This window comes from Phalacrocorax aristotelis, chromosome 1, assembly GCF_949628215.1.
Source record: "Phalacrocorax aristotelis chromosome 1, bGulAri2.1, whole genome shotgun sequence".
Taxonomy (NCBI): Eukaryota; Metazoa; Chordata; class Aves; order Suliformes; family Phalacrocoracidae; genus Phalacrocorax; species Phalacrocorax aristotelis.
This window is the reverse complement of record NC_134276.1, coordinates 22,583,595-22,603,927: the sequence shown is the minus strand read 5'-3', so window position 1 is coordinate 22,603,927 and position 20,333 is coordinate 22,583,595. Positions and strand designations below refer to the sequence as shown.

Sequence of the window (20,333 nt, the reverse complement as noted above, 5' to 3'; positions counted from 1 at the left end):
CTACTTATACTGCTTGTCTCCTCCTTCCTCCTGCACATGTGCAAATTTGTGCTTTATGGATGGGACTTTCCTCTTTGTTCCAGAGAGATAATGTAGGTAATATAACTGTCTTGTGTCAAAGGATTTAAGCCAATCCTATGTAAGTAGGATCACTTGTGTCACTAAAGAAGCTTCCTTGCAGGAAAGAGTTATTGAATACATATTAAAAACAAACAGAAACCAAACTGAAGAAAACCTCTACCAACGAACTCAACAGAAAACTCCATGCATTTAATTACATGTAATCTCTTAAATGTTGGAAGAAAGCACTGTTTTTCTAGGTTTCCTTCTAATAATAATTTTTCACAAGAATCTCCTTTGGCTTGGTCTCTGCAGGGATTGTCTCAAACTGCTAGTTTCCAGTCAAGAGAAGAACTGATGAAAGTTTCTGGAAGGATAGAATGTGAAGGACCCAACCGTCATCTTTATGACTTCACTGGAAACCTGCGCTTAGATGGTCAAAGGTATTGACTTGACAACAAAACCATGAATTTGTGTTTGGGAAAAATGCTTCCTGTGTGTTTTCAGTCTGCAATGCTGAGCATATGACTGTTTTTGCTAGGGAAGAGGAGGCTCTTCCATTAAAGCATCTGCCAGTATAAGATAACATAATTTCATCTACCTATGGAGTCTTCTGCTTGATATGGAAGCATTGGTTTCTTTTGGAATTGTAGTGGCTTTTTATCAAAAGTAACATCTAACGAGAAGGAAGAGTGGGAGTAATGGTTGCTGTTTTTAGGGCCTTTTTGTTACAGAAGATAAGCAAAGGAAATAGGAAACCTTTGGCTTCCAACTACAGCCAAAGGCTGTACCAAGTTTAGATCTATGGAGAAAAATGATCTCAAATTTGGAGTTTTTATCAGAGTGACTTTGATCTCTTGCAACTCCTGAAAGAACAGAATTTAGTTCTAGTACATTAATTCATAGAATTTGGAAGGTCAGTAGGAACAAACAGGTTTCATCTTGCTGTACCTGTTATCCTGCACAAAAGCTATACCCCTTGGAAAACTCAGCACAATAGTGACAGAGGCAAGAGCAGAAGGAGGCCAGTTCCATTCCACGTGAAAATCGCATGGGTAATACAGGTTTCCCCAAATGTTAGTTTAATGGCATATGTGAGGTTATCGTGTGCTTGGAATGGGTGGTCTATTTGCAAGTGTGATGCTTCCCTGTCTTTGATGTGAGAGAACGTATTAGCTAAGCTGAAGTGCAGATTAGGCTTACAGTTGCCACATAAGTTCTCAAGTTTTGGCTAACTAGAACAGCTCCCTTTTATCACCTTCGCTGTACCGTGCTTTACCAGGGATTAGACCTGCACAGGTTTCAGTGCTCTCTTGAGTTTTATGTACAATAGAAGTTGATATTACTTCCTTCCCTTTGTGTGTTTTTTTTTTTTGAGGGGGGAGGAAGGCTGAAAGGTGAATCACTTTCCTAAAGTGTAATCAAGAATTGAAATACAAACATGCTTCTTGCTTTGCAGCCCAGTTCCTGTTGGTCCAGACCAGATCTTGCTAAGAGGTGCACAACTGAGAAACACTCAGTGGGTCTTGGGTATTGTTGTGTATACAGGACATGATACAAAACTCATGCAGGTAAAGACCTAAAGGAGATCTAGAGCATGTTCTGGTAGAAGCTGATAATCTTTCCTGTGTTGTATGTTTTCTGGACTTGAGTTTATGAAATTATTTGACCCATTGTAGCTGTTCAAGACCTGGAGGCTTTGAGGAATACAAGGGGACTGGTGTCCTTGAGGTTACATGCGCACATGTGTAAACACTTATTGAGGTGTTTGTCTCAAAACACTTCAATAAGTAAGCAAAACTAAATGTATTTTATATTAATTTATACAGTAGCTGGACAACATTTAAAACAGATTTAACAGCTGAGGAGATAGTAATGACTATGTACAACTGTAGCACTTGAAGGTATTTAAGTTAAAACTGTAGTCTCTGAATTGCTCTAATGGCAGGGAGTGCTTGGAGAGACTGGCAATATGTATGTGTTCCTCACCTCTGGTGACTGTCAGTGGGATGGGCAGACACGAGGTGGGTGAGTTTAGTAGGCCTTTAGAACTGAATGGTTCACTTGCTCTCATCTCCTGTCAGTTTGAGTCATTAGGAGTATTGGCTGCTATTACTACCTTCTTGAGGTTCGCATACAATATTGAGCTAAGTAAAGTTGAAGTCGCAAGTTCCATAATGGACTCTCAAAATCAAGACTGAGTTTGCCTCTGCAAATCCCTCTTGTATAAGCCACTGTCAGACTTTTTTTTTTTCTACTGCTGTTCAGAACTCAACCAAAGCACCTCTGAAGAGATCAAACGTGGAGAAAGTGACCAACATGCAGATCCTGGTTTTGTTCTGTATTCTCCTGGTGATGGCTCTTGTGAGTTCTGTAGGTGCCTTATTATGGAACAGAACACACGGCGAAGTTGTCTGGTACCTTGGCTCCAACAGTGAGTATGCAGGCAGTGTGCTAAGAGATGTATCAGGCTGTAGGGCCAACCAGGCTCTTCGCTTTGCTAAATGAATGTATAAGATAAGAAAAGAACAAAGAAACACAAGAAACAGAGTCTGTGGGTAACTGCTGATGGTCTCTTTTTTTGAGAATGGGCTGGCATAACTGAAGTTGCCAGTGAGGCTTCTGTTAATAAAATCTTTAAATGTTAGGTAAATATCACTGGGCTGCTACCCAGGGAGCAGGGAAGAAACAGAAGAGGGGCAAGAGTTATTCCTGAATATTTGATGTTCAAGTTCTTCCAGCTCTGTGGAGATGCTGTGCACGAATTTGGTTTTAGAGCAGGCCATGTATTACTGCCGTAGGTATCATGTTTGACTGTACCTGACTGCGGGATTGCAGGTACCAGTCTGATGACACTGATCTCTACTTTATGCTAATGTAGAGAAGAAAAGGATTTCTGTAGCTGTTTTTTCAGCCAGAAATGCCGATCTGCTCTCATAGAGAAGAAACGTTATGATTTGTATTTATTGGATAATGTTTCAGACTCTTTTTGGCTTCTGACAGTTTTGTAATGAGAAAACTGATCTCTTACCATCCTTATTCAGGGGCTTTATTTGATTTCATTCATACTCCTTCAATCTATTAGTTCAGATAAAGATGGGCCTTATGCAGACACATAAAGATGACATAATTTCCTCTCCAGGAGACTTCTGACTTGCGGGGGTTACATTAGCTAGCTATGAAGTTACAAACATTTTGAGATTCAGATCTGATAACAATTCTCACAAACTGAAAGTGATTGCTAAACAGATGGCAAAGGGTGTCTTCTGCATTCAAGAACTGCAATTATGATAGCAATGAAAAAAATTCAGATACAAAGAGCATTTTTGTCTCTCTTCTGGTAGCTGTAAGGTCTACTAGTAGCAGTATCAGCAACTTTCAAAGTTGAATCTCTTCCCTCCCCTTTGCTTTTTAATGAGGCAGTTTAGATTTGTGCTTTCCAATGATGGAAATAATATTGGAAAAGATGAATGCAACTAACTCTTGAACTTGGGCCAATATAGAACAGGTATAACCTGTAATAAACTAGGATGACATAGTAGTCTGTATAGATGCTTTTTTGTAAATTGAATGCACAATTTCTATCACTTCTGTAACTGCCAGATGCAGGGGAGATGCTTCTTTAGGTTAAGCAGGTAGATGTTAAATTTTTGTTAAATGTCTAATTTCTATAAAGATTGTATTGAGAGGGGAAAAAAAAAAAAAACCAAAACATTTTCCAGTATCAGACATGCTTTTTGCTCTTTCTGTGAACTGATCAAAGGTATGGAACTCATGTGTGCTCAGACTTGGGGGTGCCTGGGACTAAACGTAAAGTCTTGCTCTGACTTCTCTCTCCTCCTAGCTTGCTCCCCTGCCTTGTTACAAACTTACTTGTGACACTGAAAACCCCTTAGTTGTGGGCTGTGACCCCATTGTGCTGGGTATTCTGCACGCTGACTGAAGTGCCTTGCTAAGCGTCAAGGAAGGCGGAGAAAAACAGACAAATGCAGAGAATTCTAGATGTAAAGAGAAGCTGTGGGTGGCACTGTGAACAGGAGCCTTCATCTTCTGCCTCTGAGCCTTGTCCATGCTTGCCTGCTGTCTATAAATGCGTCCCCTTCTGTTTAGGACCAGTTGTGCTGGCAGATTTACTTGGGCAACTTGCGCAATGTTGTCACTATCAATAACAGCTCTTCTATCTAGGCAGGATGCCTTAGTTTATTTACTAGTTGTTCTCTTACATTTGTTTAAACAGACAAGTTGAATGTTAGCGTGAGTAACTTCTCAATTCTGCCAATGCTGGCAGATTTTAGAAAACGAAAAATAAAGACTAAAATTTGTTATAACTGCACTGAGACAAGTAGGCACTTTCTGAATGGTTAACTTATGTTACTAGTGATATTGGTGGCTCTTAATTGTGGCAGTTGACACATGAGATAAGCCTGGAAATTTGAGTTATTGTGTGGAATATTATACTTGACACCATCTGTTTAGCAAAAATTGTTCAACAAGTGTTCTATTCTCTAATATATAGCCCACCAGTCTTGCCCTTTTCCATCTGACACATGCTGGGTATCCAGGTGTGTTCTGTGGGTGTTTAATATACATACTGTTGAAATATTAAGGCCCTTGGACTATGCCTCAACACACTTGCTGATTATTTTAGCACTATGAAATCTGATCAGGCCAACAGCAGAAAGATGACTGCCTCTGTACTGAATCACTCAGGTTTCTGCCTTCTGTCTGATGTCTTGTGTCTTTTGGTCCACAGAAATGTTGTCTGTCAACTTTGGATATAATCTGTTGACATTTATAATCTTGTACAACAACCTTATTCCAATCAGTCTTCTGGTGACTTTGGAAGTTGTCAAGTTTACTCAGGCTCTTTTTATAAATTGGGTAAGTAACAAGAATAAATGTATTAATGTCAGTTTTGGAAATTGACATTAAAAAAACCCCAAAAAAACTCTGAAATCTTAATCAGATTTTCTGATTACTCTTCTCCTGCAACATCTGGGAGAGGCAGGGACAAGTTCAGAGGATTTATTCTGTATTAGTTCTGTGTTCCACAGGAAATAAAAAAATTTAGTTGTAGGAAGATCCCCTGTGCAAATGATCACTCTTGTATATCTTAGGTTTTCAGGATGAGAAGTAAGGCTTGGCTCTTTTGGTTGAAGAGGCCTCCTTAACTGACTCATTCAGTAAATGTCTTTTGAAAACCCTTAAGTACCTTATAGCTTCTCTATTGTTTAGGGGTGTGTAAGGTGGGTTGGGTGTGGTGTGTGTGGGTTTTTTGTGTGTTTGGTTTTTGGTGGGTTGTGTGGGTGTGTGTTTTACATCCTGGGGCTGGTGGTAAGGCTGCCTCTGGTGGGAATTGTAGTAGTTCTGTAAGGAGATGAGTTGGTGGTGCCTCGTGCAACAAAACAGTGATCTCTGGGCAAGCTTTGTCTTCAAAGTGTGTTTCTCTCCAGTTGTGAACCAAAAATAGTAGTGATGTCTCTTAAGCTGAACCAAAACAAGAGTACTTTGTCTTGGTATGCATTAATCCTTGGACTTTAAAGTTGTACTGGTTCCTCTAAAATACAAGTGAATAAGGTCTAATGTATATTTGTGTTCTGAGCTGCTGATAATGTATTGGAGATGCTTGACTAGCTTATCTGAGAAATTGCTCTGGTTCATGTAGCAGTAGCTGTTTTGTTTACCTTCCCAATTAAATGTAGTACTAGGAGGAGTTGATTTTTAGTCACTTAAATTATATCTTCAATCATGGATGTGGCTAGAGTAAATTGCGTTGTTTTAACTGAAGACCTATGATAAGCAAGCATGGCTAATGCCTGTTAGAACTTCTTCCTACTATACTAAAATATTAAAGCAGAGATGCAGTGAAGAAAATGATGACTCAGTTGTACGTAATCTGGCTCTTCTCATGTACATGTAGTACGGAGGTATACTTTGGATAGGAGACACCCCTGTTCAGCCAGGGATGCTGTTTGTGTCAAGTTCTCAGGACCTCCACCAATGGAGTAACTCAATCAAGCCCAGTTGGAGCTGACTAAAAAGACTGGAGACTACAGTGTTTAATTTGCATGGCATAGGTCTAATTTCGCTCTCATTTCAGGACATAGATATGTATTATCCTGAAACAGATACACCTGCAATGGCCAGAACCTCAAACCTTAATGAGGAACTTGGGCAGGTAAGATGACGTTTTCTTAAGTGTCATGTGTGTGATATGTTCTGGGAAGATAGAAGGTATGAGAGCATGCTGTACGAATCTGCTTTATTCTGTTGCTCTGTGGCTCAGGGTAATGGGACATCTTTATTTTCAGTAGTTCATGTCTTACAAGTGAAGTAATGAGAGACCTCAGGATTAAATTAGAGGTCCTATAGACAGTTTTAGGCCTGGGAACTGAATATTTATTTCTCTTGTCCTAAACTGACTTCTTCAAGGGCGTTGGAGATGCTCTGCGGTTGTGACTATCTAAACTGGAACAAAACATACAGGACTAAGTTTGGCTGATTAGCAGGCCAATAGTTTCAGTCTGTGTTCTTAGTTATTCATGTTTCTGCCCACCTCACAGGAAATACAAGTCAAAAAACTGCAGTTCTATTTCTAACCTTGACTGTGTTCCTTCAAGCATTTCCATTTTCCTTTCAGATTAAGATAACTGTGTATTAACTTGTAAGATCTGTTTCAAATTCTGCAAATCAGATTTTTTCAAAATGGAAGGGCTTCCCAAAATAAGGTTGCTGGAAAACATACCTTTGCCACTGTAATTTTGTAGAACCATCAGGTACTTCTTTCCTTGGCCGCCAAAGTCATAGGTGTGTAACTGAATCACATGAACTTTATAATTACGGTGAATTTTGTGTTGGTTACAATATTTATGTAAGTAAAATACATAATTACTATATGCTGCTCAGCAGGGTGGTAGTCGGTATTCTTCCTGCTTCATCTGATTGGCCTTGTCCTTGGGATTGGGTAAAAACACTGCCATAATTTGGAGGTTGATAACTTCACATCAAAGCAATCTAAATACAAATCAAATTTTAACCAAATAAATTACGTATTTTGTGGCATGGTGTGTATTGTTGGTCCATATATTAATTTTGGAAACAGCTTACTAGTGATTCTATAAAAACAGACAGAATTTTTTTATTTATTGAATTGTTCACAGTGCATTTTAAAATTTTGTATAATGTTAGAATTATTGACTTGAAGTTACTCAGATGTTTGGGTACCCGCTTGACAAATGGAGCCTGTGCAAGTTAAAAGTCAATGCTGTGTTCAGAAGCAATGTGGTGCACAGCTAAAGGATCAGTTAATAAGTAGTGTAATGCACTGTCTTGCAACTGAATTGTAAATATTGAGGAACAGCTTTTTGCTGGGTGTTAAATTCTAATGGCTCCGCCTTAAGAGTTCTTGTTTTAATTTCTAGTCATTGTATTTGACATCAGTCCAGTTGAAAGATTTGGTGAATGTTCAGCTAGCAGAGCAAGTACATCTGTAGTGACCACACTGGAGCCTAGGCAATTGATATGTATTATTTGGGCCTTGCTGCATTTGGAGATAAAGAAGTAATGCCATTAAATAACTTAAATTATTATTTTCAACTAGCTTTCTTAAGACAAACCAAGCTGTAATAAGCCTGCATTGGCCAATACTGTGATACCTGAAAATTCTGGGAGACAGGTGGCTCCTCATACTTCATCTGTTTCCTACTTTGAGTTCTGTTATTTTGCAAGTTGAAAATTAGACTTCTTTTCTTCCAGGTAAAATACCTGTTTTCTGATAAAACAGGTACTCTAACATGCAATATTATGAACTTTAAGAAATGCAGTATCGCTGGAGTGACATATGGGTAGGTATGACCTTTTTAGAAACTCTGTAGCTTAATATGTGCTTATTAATGGTACATACTTCTAATATCAGAACAGGATTAGAATAATTTGTTCTTCATATCTTGGTATATTTTGTGGTCTCAGTTAATAGCTTTGTTGTCCTGAAACACAAATGATGAAATGCAAACTTCGGGAGTACTTCACATGAAGTAAAGAAATAATTACGTGCTTCTGAACTTATCTGATCATGATTTAAACTAAATCAGAAGTGCTAAATAACATCTGGCCTTTCCAGAGGGAAGAAGATGCAGCCCAAGGGTAGCAATTGTCAGTCATATTTTTGACTTCTTCAGATGAGCCAGCATTTCATTACAACCATGTAGTTGTAATTGTAGTCATAGAGTTGAATATTCCTTGCACGGGAAGGATACCCACTTCTAGTTTTGTCATGTTTATGTCAAAAGGATGCTTTTGAGTCATGCCAGTATTTCATAGCACTTGCCTTTTGAGGCCTGACTACTCAATCTTTGTCTTTGCTCTGTCTTAAATGGGTAGTTTTAAGATCTCTGTGCAAGGTAACAGTTGCGTTTCATGGTGGCTAGACACCTCAAAAGGCAGAAAACTTGGTTCAAATATATGAACAGCTGAACCCATGGTTCCAGCATATGTTTGTATGTGTGATTCATTGATACTTGCTTTCTATTGATTATTTTTTTTTTATTGCTGTTTTGCAAAGTGTATATGTTCTTTTTTCCTTTTTCTACCCCTCAGTCACTTTCCCGAGCTGGTAAGAGAACGTTCATCAGAAGACTTCAGGTATAATATTAAGATGTTTGTCCCCACTTTGCTATACAGAATACAATCTATATAAAGACTGCTTTCCAATTTGGGACTGGGAGAAACCCAAGGGAGCAATGTGTTTGAGTCAAATGCTTTTCCAGCAGGAGCCTAATGCAGAGCTGGTGGGTGGTGATGGATCCTCTCTCCTGCGTAGAGAGATGGTGGGTGAAGGGGAGTGAGGGATAGGCAATGGCTGGGGTGGCTTGGATGCATGCTAATGCAGTGCTTATTTATAATTGCAGACAACCAAGTTTGAACCTTACTTCTAGCTAGAGACTGAATTTATTCCTTGCAATCACTAAGTTCAAACCTGACAAGGAGAAGAAAAGGAACTTCTTTATTAAAACGCCTTCACAATTAACTTGGGGAAGATCTTGATATGGAGGTGTCTCATGTCAGAGAACCACTTCTCTTAATTCAGAGATATAATGAATAGAGGTGATGGGTCTACCCCATTTCACAGAAAGAGTGAAAACCTAGCAGTGTTATGCAGGTGTCGCTGCAGTATAGTCAGATTAACAGGAAGGGGGGAAGAGCCAGAGAGGCTGGCTGTGGCTTTGGCAACTATAGGTAAAAAGTGAGTTCCTACCCAAGAAACAGGTAGACACTGATGAACTAAGTTGGGCTTCTCCACTGGTCCATCTAATTTTTATGATCACCTTTTAGAAAGGTGATATGATGGCAGATTGCTATTTTGGCTGAGGTGTTATTTTCTGTTGATGCCCCTTTCTTCCAATATGTTGCTGTTGCCTTCATTGCCATCTTTCTCCCTGGATGCTTCTTTCCTAGTCAGTTCTGTGGAAGAATTTTTTACAGGTACTAATTTAGAGTACTGAAACTTAGAATTCTCCAGTGGTCAACTTGAAGCAGAACTGACTGACTAGAGAGGGACTTAAGGGGGATATTGATTTTTGACCTGTCTTAAAAGCAAGTCACCTTGAAATCCATGTATTTCAACTCCACTTAAAATCTGCTTCTGCTACATCTGTCCTAGGAAGTATGTTGGCACTTGAATATTGTCAAATACACTTTCAAGGGTAACCATTTTGGGCTTCTTGCTGGTGTTATGAAGAAATGATTGCTCACTTTCAGCACTGTGTGCATTACTCATATGATATCTTCACAATGGTTTCAAGGACAGTGCAATCTTATTTTGTTTTTCATTTGCTTCCCGATAACATAAATGAAGTAGTAAGATTGGAGATGTTGCCACTGTTATGCTTGAATATGGTTGTTTTGCTCTGCAGCCAGCTACCTCCTTCTACCAGTGAATCGTGTGAATTTGATGACCCAAGACTACTGCAAAATATTGAAAATGACCATGTAAGTCTACTCTTCAAATATCATGTCTCTTAAACACCCAGTTCTAGGTGTCTCTACAACTGAATGCTAAACGAATCTACTTATGTGATCAAGACTGCTCTATGGGTGTGTCACGGAAGCACAGCGTGTGGGGGGGGAAGGAAACAAAATAGCTCCCCAACCCCTTTCTGCCCACTTGTCTTGCTACCGAATTAAAGAAATAATTTTATCAATGTAGGTACCAGCTAACTATAAGACAGCTTCATATATGCTAGTGTATATGGAGGATACTGTCTTCTAGCAAATGATGGTGGAAATTGTAGTTCTTTAAAAGAAAAACTACTTAGACTGTTCAAATATCCATACTATGCTCATTCTGAACGGAAGGCTACTGGTTTAGGTGCAGGCTACAGATAAAGTGTGTCTGAGCTTTCCCTCATTGGCTGTTGCTTCGGGCGTTTATACAGAAAAATGCTTAAATACATTTTAATAAACTCAGCAGAAGGGACATAGGGGCTGTGAGATCATGTTTCTCACCTAGCCTTGAGATGGCTCCTGAACTTTGGGATATCTCTAATTCTTTGATCCTCTCTGGGTAGAGCTTCTACTCTAGGAGGTAAAAGGAATACTTCCTTTATGTAGGAGGCAAAGGATTTTGGTAGCTTTGTTAGGTGTCACTTAGTCTAGACAGCTCAGTTTGAAATCTTTGTTCTTTACATGCTGAACCCATGCATCAAGTCTCCTTTTGACTGGCAACTTCAACAGATAAATACTGTTGTCATTGCACAGTTGACTTAGATAGTCAGTGGTGAAACTTCTGGCTGATAAGACTTAAGGCATACCTTGTTTAGGCCAAAGATATCTTTTTGGAGCCTGACTGTACTGGAGGGATGGATGCCACCCACCAAGAAGTGATGATTTAGCACAAGACACAAGAATGCAAGGACTACATGTGAGAGTTTGCTTCGGAAGTTGAGATCCATTTGTCAAACTGCACCAGTGAGATGAGGCCTGGATTATAGGACAAGAGCAGAGGCAAGACTCACATGTTTCTACACCATTAGCTTTTTGCATTAGGTCAGTTGTTAAGGTGCATAAACAGCTTCCTTCAACCTAAAACTCTGTAGTGTCTTAGTTTAGCTAGTAGATAGCTGTAGATGCCATTTACAGACTTGCGTATTGAACTGAAGTGATAAAACGGTGGTGTTCTAGCACAAGCTGCTTTGTGTGGTCAGATGGTGCTGTCCTCAGCTGGGCAATGAATTTCCTTTAAACTTTTGCCCTCTTGCAGCTGAAGTTGTGAATATGCTATCTCTCACAAACACTCAATAAGTGTTCATTGTTCTGGTCTTGAAGTTTTTATTCTTTTTTTCAATGTAGTTGCAAGTGTTAGTTTAGAGCTGTTTCAGTGCCAAGTAATTTTCTTTCCAGGTTGAAAATAAAAAATAATGTACTTGTCCTCATGAGACTGTCTTCCATCTGCAAGGAGGATTTTTAGCATCCTACATCACCTCTAAATTTCATAGCTCTTCTGGGCCATGGGTGTGTAAGGACTGAGGGATGGCCAAGTCCACTCTTCAGTAACAGTCCAAGAATTATTGCCCTGCAGGAAGTGTTCCAAAGAAAAATAACTTGTCTTGAAAACATGTGGAGGTTTCTCTTGGCTTCTCTGGGATTTTAATGTGGAAGCAAGTACCTAGGTTTGTCTGCCTGTGCTTTTTCTTGGTAACAGCTTCTGTTGGATGAACTGTGCAGCAGTGCCAAGAGTATGATGCTGTCTTGTTTCTATAGGAAAAACAGTGTAAAGTCTTACTAGAATAAAAGATCAGTTATTTCAGATAACTTAAGTATGCTAGATGGTGTCTGTCTTGGTGCTTGCAAGTTGCACATATGCTGTGAATAAACTGATCATGGAGATGCAAGCCTGTTTGATGTGGGGCTATATTTTTTACACTGATATGCAGGGTGCAGGGAAGGAGGTCAAGAAGTAAAAGAACTAGTAAACTTGGATCTCATCCTAGACTTGTGTATCTCCTTGGCTTCTCTCCAAACTTCCTCTACTAATTCCAGTCCACATATAAACTCTCTTCTGTAGCCTGCAAATTACTGCTTGGGCAAGAAGCAACAAGCATGTGGTATAGCTGCAGATGCATGAATTGATTCCGTGAGTATGTGTGATGAGTAGTTAAGCAGCTGGCCAGGCATGAACAGATAACTTGTGCTGTTGAGCCTTTACCTCAGCGAAAGTGCTCATTTAGATTTCTCCAACATGTCAGCTTATATTCATGAAGTGTGTGGGAACTGAGGCTTTTATCCCATTAAGCTTTGAAAATGTCTGCTATTGTCAGCTGTTTCTTAATTCTTCAGGAAAGCGGAACATGAAAAGCATGTCACTTCTGGAATAAAAAACTGGACTTCAGAATACAGTGGGGGGGGAAATAAATTCAGGTGGTAAGAACCTCTGGGAGGCTTTAGTTCAGAAAGTAACAGTTGCCTAAAAACTGTCCAAACGTATGGTTTTACAGCTGACAATTAAGTTGTAGCTTGGTGAGAAATATTTTTCCATCTTCTTCTTTTGCCCTTGTTGTGAATGGGACTTCGGTAGTTTTCTTTTGCTCAAGTACAAAGCAGTGTCTTTATAGGTCGTGTTTTGGTGGCACTGGATGAGATAAACTTGCATTTAACAAGTATTTGAGTATCAGTAGAGTTAGTGTTCTTTGAGCCTGTGCTGGAAATATCCTGATCCCTTCTAGCCTTATCAGCTTCACTGTTTTAGAGGTGCCCAACAGTGTGGTTCCTCACACTGTTATCCAGGTATTTTAATGAATAAACCTGTAGGAAGCTTACATCTTTTTAAGACACCAAGTCATAATTCTCTCTGGTAACAAAACGGATAAATATTTTACTAGCTTCCTTGGCAGAATATGCCACACTTAAGCAAGTAGTAAGCTCAAATTGTTAGGCTGTGCCTTAATATCCTGTTTGGCCATTTCTAGGCAATTTGCTCAAAAGTCTTTCAGTCCTGCTCATCTGGAAATACTGTGAATGGAGGCACTGATCAGATACTGCTATGAGTAAAAGGAGAGATGAATGAATAACTTCACATGTGACTTCCATGTAATTTTATCAGGTTGTAAACAGTTGGCTAGAATAATGCTGTTTCTATCTTCAGAGTGAAGAGGCCCAGAGCAGGACGTGCATGACAAATGTGCAGACGTTCAGCTCTGCAGGGTGTAGCTTGCTCCCCAAAAGACCAACTTTCAACTCAGTGTTTTGTTCCCTCTGAATAAGGGATAACACAAAGGGATGAAAACTTATGATACAGCTCCCTGACCAGTGGTCTATGCCTTACTTGATAACGGATAATGGTGTGCCTTCTAGCTAAGGGAAACTTCGCTTTCAGCATAGATAATGCTTTGCAGATAACAATCAAGAGCCTGCTTCTGGAAATATGATGCTATGTCTCAATGTGTCTGTAGTTCTCAGCTTGCAGGAGCAGTGTGCAAAGTTCATTCAGTGGTGTATTTTGCTGGCATAGGTGGTTGTACACCAGGTGTTCCATGGATCTCTGGAAAAGACTTAGAGGAAGAGAAGCAGTAGCTTTCATCCAGAGCTGTTGGCACACAGGGAGAAAAATGGGGGGAGAGGGCACTCTGAGAGCTGCCTGTGCACAGATGAACAAGAGTCTAAAATATGCAAGCTTTGTTCCTGCTACAGATAAAGAGAGAAGGAAGAAGTGGGGTGGGAAGAAATAGAGCTGAGCTTAATGTATGAGCAGACAAGGAATGTCTCATAGAAACCATCAGTAAGAATTTGAGTACTAAAATGGTAGAGACTTGCTTTAATAGAGGAAAAGTAATAATGCAGAATCAGTTAATCTGTAGGACTTCAGTCTTATGCTGGGGTTGAATTTGGCATGGTGCAAGGGATGTATTGCCACAGAAGCTAGTAATGATTTTTCTGTTCACAGCTCTGAAAAAAGAATTTGGATCCTCTATCCTGATTCATGCCAGTGCAACAAATATTTTGTCAGTGCTGGAACAATATGGAAAGGAAACAAATGACAGCTGTGTGGAGGAGCTGATATAAGATGGTCCTCTGATCTGTTGCTCTAAAATTGGAAGATTGCCATGTAATAAATTGTGAGCTGTGAAAATACCAAGACGGCAACAAATTATATTGTTGGCTTAAAAGCAGAAATATATACATAGGAAGGATTAAAATCTATGACATTACTGGAGACAGGTTGTTTCCAGCTGATAGAACACATACTATGAAAGCGTGTAAGGGGCTAGGTGATCTATGTGTGAGAAAGACATCAAAGGCCTGCAGCAATGGATACTGAAATGAGAATCTGTCGGGCTATGCATTTTGAGGTGGAGACAAACTTGCATTGCTTTCACTGGATATAATGGAGCAGCAGTAACCTCTTGACCAGTAATTTGCTGTGAACATCACATATTGCACACTACTCTCTGATACTCCATCTGTTCATTTTCTTAAACACAGCCTCTGCACTCCAGCATGTCAAAAGCTATAACTGTTGTTCTAGTGGCTTGTGACCGTGCAATTCAAAAGTTTCAGTATGCAAAGAAAGGTCCTGTCATCAATATTTTCACAAAAAATGTTTCAAAGTACATGAAGTAAAACTAGACTAAGTACTGGATCTGTAGTCTTTCTATTATACTTTTGTGGTATGCTTACTTTTTGTTCACGTATGTTAACAGAATATTTGCTAGCTGCAATTTTGTGGCTTTCATAGTAATTTACTTACTACTAATTAAACCTTGGTATTGCCACTGCATCTTTCTTTGTGTGTGTAGGCTGTGTGCACTGTCTTGAAAAAAAATAGAAGCAAGAACTCAACATTTTTTTCTGTTATTGATCTTGTCCTTGAGATAGACCTGAGATAGAACAAAACTTCCTTAAAATATTTGTCACATAGCTTGGCTTGGGGAGAGAAGCATTAACATGCCTGAGAGCCAGTTGTGAATGCTGCTGGCCTAATTGTGAGAAGTTGCATTTTAAGTGCCCCTTTAATTGGGAAATGGAGGAGTCTTTAATGTCTCAATAGTTCCATGTGATTAAAAGCTTTTATTGAATAACTGCATGCTGCATTTCAGATAGTAGTACTTTATATGCTCTTAGAAAAATACATGTAAATACAACTGTCTCGCAATAGAGAATTTCTGGTGGCACGTAGTTTTCAGTTGAAAACATTACATTTAAGCACTGCGGTCTTTCTGTTGTGAAACATTCTGGTGTACACTAGCATAATAAATTGTGTAGAAGCATCTTTTAATTGTTAATTGGATACTGTTTTAGTAGAATCTTGTATGATTATTCATCTGATCTTGGTTTTAATATTACAGTAGTGAGGTTTTGGCGTGAACTTGTGCTAGCAGCGCTTGTAATGCTCTTGAATTTGTAGTCAGTCGCTCTATTAGGACAGTATATATAAAATATGCTATGCTAATGGAAACTTTGGAAACTAGATGATATTTTCATAAGTAAAAAGTCCGTGGGAGTTCTCAATGTCAGCTGAGACTTTCTTCAAAGGCAGAACTCCGAAGTTCATGTCTGACTCAGTCACTGAGCAAACGGCTGCGGTGATGTAAGATATTGATGCTGCCAACTGTGGATGTTGTGGACATAGAAGGGTTGGTGAAGGGGAATGTGTTCACTTCAGCTCTTTCAGCGAATTGTCTTAAAGATCTTTGTGAACTGTGGATTAAGTTAGTGTGTCAGGTGTGAGCTGGGCAGCTGAGTAGCATTCCTGACTGCTATGAGATTGGAAATTCTGTGCCAGAGGCAGGGGTGGAAAGGAGGGAAGAATGGGATGGGGGATTTCCTTTCAAATCACTATAGCTGCGGTTGCCAGAATCTGCTGATCAGAGGCGTGTGATTTAAGTGCCATAGCATCTTCACTGAGCTGTAGATCTGGTGTCTTTTTAAGCACTTTGGTGTGGCTGGTGACTATGCAGTCTGTGAACGATGTTTTATATTGTGTCTTCTCATGATGCTGAATGGGTAGGGAGCATTGATCAAATTTCTGTTGGACTGGATGATGTATTCCTGTGGAAGAGCACATGATGTTGCCTTCTACTGGCTGATCACCTGCTGTCAGTTCTGGATGTTCATCATGAAGGGTGCAGTTGTGATCAGTTTAATTCTGATGTGGTTGCTGTCAATCTGTTGAAAGTTATTGTGGAAGCTGTCGAAGTAGTATTTCCTGTTGCTGGATTATGAGCATCATCTTGTGGCAGACATCTTTGCCTATATGAAGCCTGGGATGCTACAAAACCAATGCCTTCTATATCTGGGGGGCGGTTGGTGAATATTCTGGTTTCCCAGCTTTCTGTAACTTAAGTGACGTGTTTATCATTAGCACTGTAGTTCATTAATGCCGGCCCTTAACTCGGCTGTATTGATCTTCTGGGACCAAGACAACTGCTAGGGAGACCAGAATACTTCCTCTGAGGTACCACAGACAAAAAGACTTCTCAGGTTAGTGGAGAGCTGTCTCAGTCTGTCTGTAATATTAAACTTGACTCTCTTGATGTCCTGTCTAGCCCACAGCTGTGCACATACAGGAGTTCCTCACTCTTCTGGCCGTGTGTCATACTGTTGTTCCTGAGAGACAAGGAAATACAATAATCTACCAGGCATCCTCTCCAGGTTGGTTGGTGCTGTCTTTCCGGGGAGGGAAGGAGTGTGTGAGTAGAAATGGATGGATGGGGTTGAAAGGAAAGTCCAGCAATTCCTGAAAAGGTCAATGATTTTAAAAGCAAGATGTTCTCCATGATTTTAGCAGTAGTTCTGGCTGCTTCTGTCACCAGTGCACACTGCTTTCAAATTCCTCATACAAAACTGCCAAGTCCATGATGTTTCTGTAGAGCTGGTCTAGGCTTATGATCCCTTCTGCTCCCATGAGACTTTCTACCCTGGCCTCTTTCTGCAGGGGCAAAAAGCAGAAGTTAAACTTCCAGTGTATTCCCTACATAGAGCTGACCTATGGACGTACTGATTTTTTTCTGCATGAATGGTTACTTGCTCTATCTGGCATGAGTGCAAACTGTTTGTCTTGGCCTAGTAGCTTTATGCAGATACAAGATGCTGATACATGCCACGATACAAGAGCAGTCTTGGTCATATTTGGGCTTATCCTTCACCTGTTTCTTCCTTTTTTTTCAGGCAGCACAGTGGTACTGAGAGAGATAGGGCCGAAATACAGAACAGTAGGGTCCTGTTCTCTATCAAATTTATCTTTGTTTCTGAGGATGTTTTTAGAATTTGTAGTGATACACTGAGTGATAAAGCAGCAGCATTTCTATTTGTCTTAATAAACTGGCTGAAGAGTTGGGTGAACAGCCCGTATAAGGCAGCTCTAATCACAGTGTTGGTGAACCATGAGGAGACCAAGGGAGCTGTACAGACATTAGGGTTACTTGTTCTGGCGCTAAATTCACTTGTATGGTGCTTGTGCTTAATGCCGCTTGCTCCTTAACGAGGCTGTATAACTATGAACTAGAGGTAGAGGTGTTGGCTTGTTGGCTATGGTTTCAGCTCAGTTATTTGAGCTTTTAATGGGACTGCCCAATTCGGTCTCTACAAGACAATGCCGTACTCATTTCCATAGCACCTGAGCTTAGTACCTTTGCAGCAGGAAGTGGATTAAATGCATGTTGTAAGAATTTAGTCACACAGCTTTGATCTTTCTTTCAGAACAGGTATTGCCCCTTTTTCACATTCGTAAGTATAACTTCTCCAGAACAATAGAGTTTGAATGCTTCAGAAGTTACAGGATGTTTCATACAAATTGAATATGAAGTGTGTGTAGATGATATTACATGGCCTTTGTAGGACTACAGTGAAACTTTTTTGGAAGTGCGTGCAGAGCTACTCAAGCAGCCCTACAAGTGTGGGAGTACATGGGGAAGGGGGCTTCTGTGTTTTGGCAGTGTGGCATATTTAAGTACAGGCTTTGCAGGCCTCTTCTGCATACCAGATTAAATTTAAGCTTTTCTTGTATTGGCAGATGAGGGGGCATTAGTGAAAGGAGCAAAGAAACTTGGTTATGTCTTCACAGGACGGACTCCACATTCGGTTATCATTGATGCGGTAAGTAGATGTGCATGGCACAGACTGCCGAGCTCATGCAGAGCGTAATGTCTCTTGTGTGGTTCTTGTGAGTCCCCCTTTACAGGGCCTTTAGGGTGCTACATGCAAAAGACTTTTTGCAGACTAGGAGAAGTTGTCCTCTGCCCTTCTGTGTGATGTTGCCAATAGGAAGTTGCAAGCTTATATGGGAAACGACAGCAGTTGTGCCTGAAGACTATTTCCCTTGTCTAGGAAGTACAGATGAGTGCACTCAATCAGAAAGAAATTTATGTGTCTGGGAGATATTCTAACTAATATGTTGAATGGTTACTATACTTCTTTTTAATACAAGAAATCAAACATCTAGGAGTGTTTCTTAGTAACGTCTACAGACGGTTATGTGCAGGCTTGTGCAGTTAATGGATTAGAGCTGACACAGGCATTCTCAAACTCATGGGGCCACACTCTGACTAAAGTTACATCTGAGCTGAAGTGGCTTCAGATTTACACAGGTGCAACTAGGATGAGAACTCTGTCTCTGGAATACATAGTAGGGTCCTTATTAATAACAAGGATGTATTTTTGTCCTTCCTCTTAGGTCTGTTCACTTTGAAGTTCCTAGATACACTGCCAAGCTAAGCACTGAAAACATATATATTTCTAGGACTTGTCACAAACTTTTTACAACTACTCAGAAAACTGCTTCTTAGTTTAAGGGGAAGAGCTTAGGATGAGCAGTGTCATCTAGAGTTGTCTAGGCTCTCATATCTTCTCCAGGAGGACCCAGGACAACTTGACCTAGTTTCATACTCCTCATGCTTGCTAAGCTGGGAGAATGGTCAATCTACAGCCAGCAATAAAAGCTGTCACTCCAGCGGTTCTTGTCTCTCCTCATTGCCTACATCTGTGGCAGTACCTGTGTGATGGGTTGGAGATGGCTTTTGGCCTTGGAGGGATATTGCTACATTAATGTACCTTGTGCGACATAACTCTGTACTGCAATTAGATTTTGCTACAGCCCTTAATTATACCACATGCCACAAGTAGTATTGGAGTTCTGAGACTCCAGTAAATCCCACTTGTCCCACTAGCTGTTATATAGCAGGAGTGGCAAAGACAAGGTGTTACTAAATCCTTCTCCCTCCTCTGGTTGCTTATGCTCAACCCCAGCAAACAGCTGTTGGTGATAAAAGGAATTACTCCTGTTAACCACATTTTTTTGCAAAAAAACCCCAACCTAATATGCTTGTAAATTCAAGTAAAAGAAATATTAAGGCAGTTCAGGCAAAAGTTATTGTAATACCCGATCTGGATGGTATGTTTATTTTAATTGGAATAATGCTCACAGTCTGTAATATGTCTCTTAGTTGATAGCTTTTAAGGAGTAAATATGTAGCTTAATTTTCAGAGCATGCTTATCTTTCTAGAGTAAGACATGAGTTCCTTGAAATGGTGTAAAAATAAGTGGAGGAGGCTGCAATATTAGGTGTTCTATATCACTTTTACCAGGAGAGGGAGCTATTACCACACTCAATTTACACTGGGATGTGTAAACGAAGGTGTTTAACCAGCTTGCATGTTTACGCATGTAAGAGTGTACTGCAAATTTTGCTTATAATAGTACATTATTTCTTTTGTAGCTGGGAAAAGAAAAAACCTTTGAAATCCTTAACGTGCTGGAGTTCTCCAGGTAAGTTCTTCTGTAATATACTAAATGCAGCATAACAAGACAACTATTTTTATAAATACATTATTGAGAATAAAAAGATTCAGCTGATGCAGTAGAAAAGCTCAATGTCCTTAATTTTGTCTTGCCCCTCCATTTTCTTGTTTCCAATATAGGGCTAATACAGTGCTTCATACAAACTGGTGGCTTTTGGCATGTGAGCATGAAGCTCTTCCCTGCTATTCCAGCTCTGATGGCTGTTAGAGAACTGCTACCCTGAAAGTGTCATTCCGTGCCTCATTGATTTCATAATGTGTCACTTGTCTACTTAAAGTACATACTTTGAGATTGAGATTGCACTTTTATAGTACTTCTATAAATCACTTGGTTTTCAGTAGGTAGAATCTACAACTGGAGGGCTTTTTGGTACCCTTTCTCAAGAAGCACTCCAGCTATGAAAAACTAAACCTTGCAAGCACTGCTAGCTTGGCAGGCTAGTTAGGATGGGCACTGCTCGGGTAGCAGGAAGCTTTGTGTGATG

At 39.9% G+C, this 20,333-nt stretch overlaps 1 protein-coding gene across 2 annotated transcripts in view; it reads left to right on the top strand.

The window, feature by feature from the left end:
• ATP8A2 (ATPase phospholipid transporting 8A2) overlaps nt 1-20,333 on the top strand; it is a 300,975-nt gene that overhangs the window by 26,360 nt on the left and 254,282 nt on the right. For both annotated transcript variants that reach the window (XM_075083904.1, XM_075083896.1), the window contains 11 exons: nt 376-503; nt 1,520-1,631; nt 2,329-2,494; nt 4,814-4,941; nt 6,161-6,238; nt 7,816-7,904; nt 8,656-8,700; nt 9,972-10,047; nt 16,599-16,704; nt 18,065-18,147; nt 19,767-19,816. In XM_075083904.1, the coding sequence (XP_074940005.1) occupies nt 376-503; nt 1,520-1,631; nt 2,329-2,494; nt 4,814-4,941; nt 6,161-6,238; nt 7,816-7,904; nt 8,656-8,700; nt 9,972-10,047; nt 16,599-16,704; nt 18,065-18,147; nt 19,767-19,816 (1,061 nt within the window). The remainder of the gene's footprint in view (nt 1-375; nt 504-1,519; nt 1,632-2,328; nt 2,495-4,813; nt 4,942-6,160; nt 6,239-7,815; nt 7,905-8,655; nt 8,701-9,971; nt 10,048-16,598; nt 16,705-18,064; nt 18,148-19,766; nt 19,817-20,333) is intronic.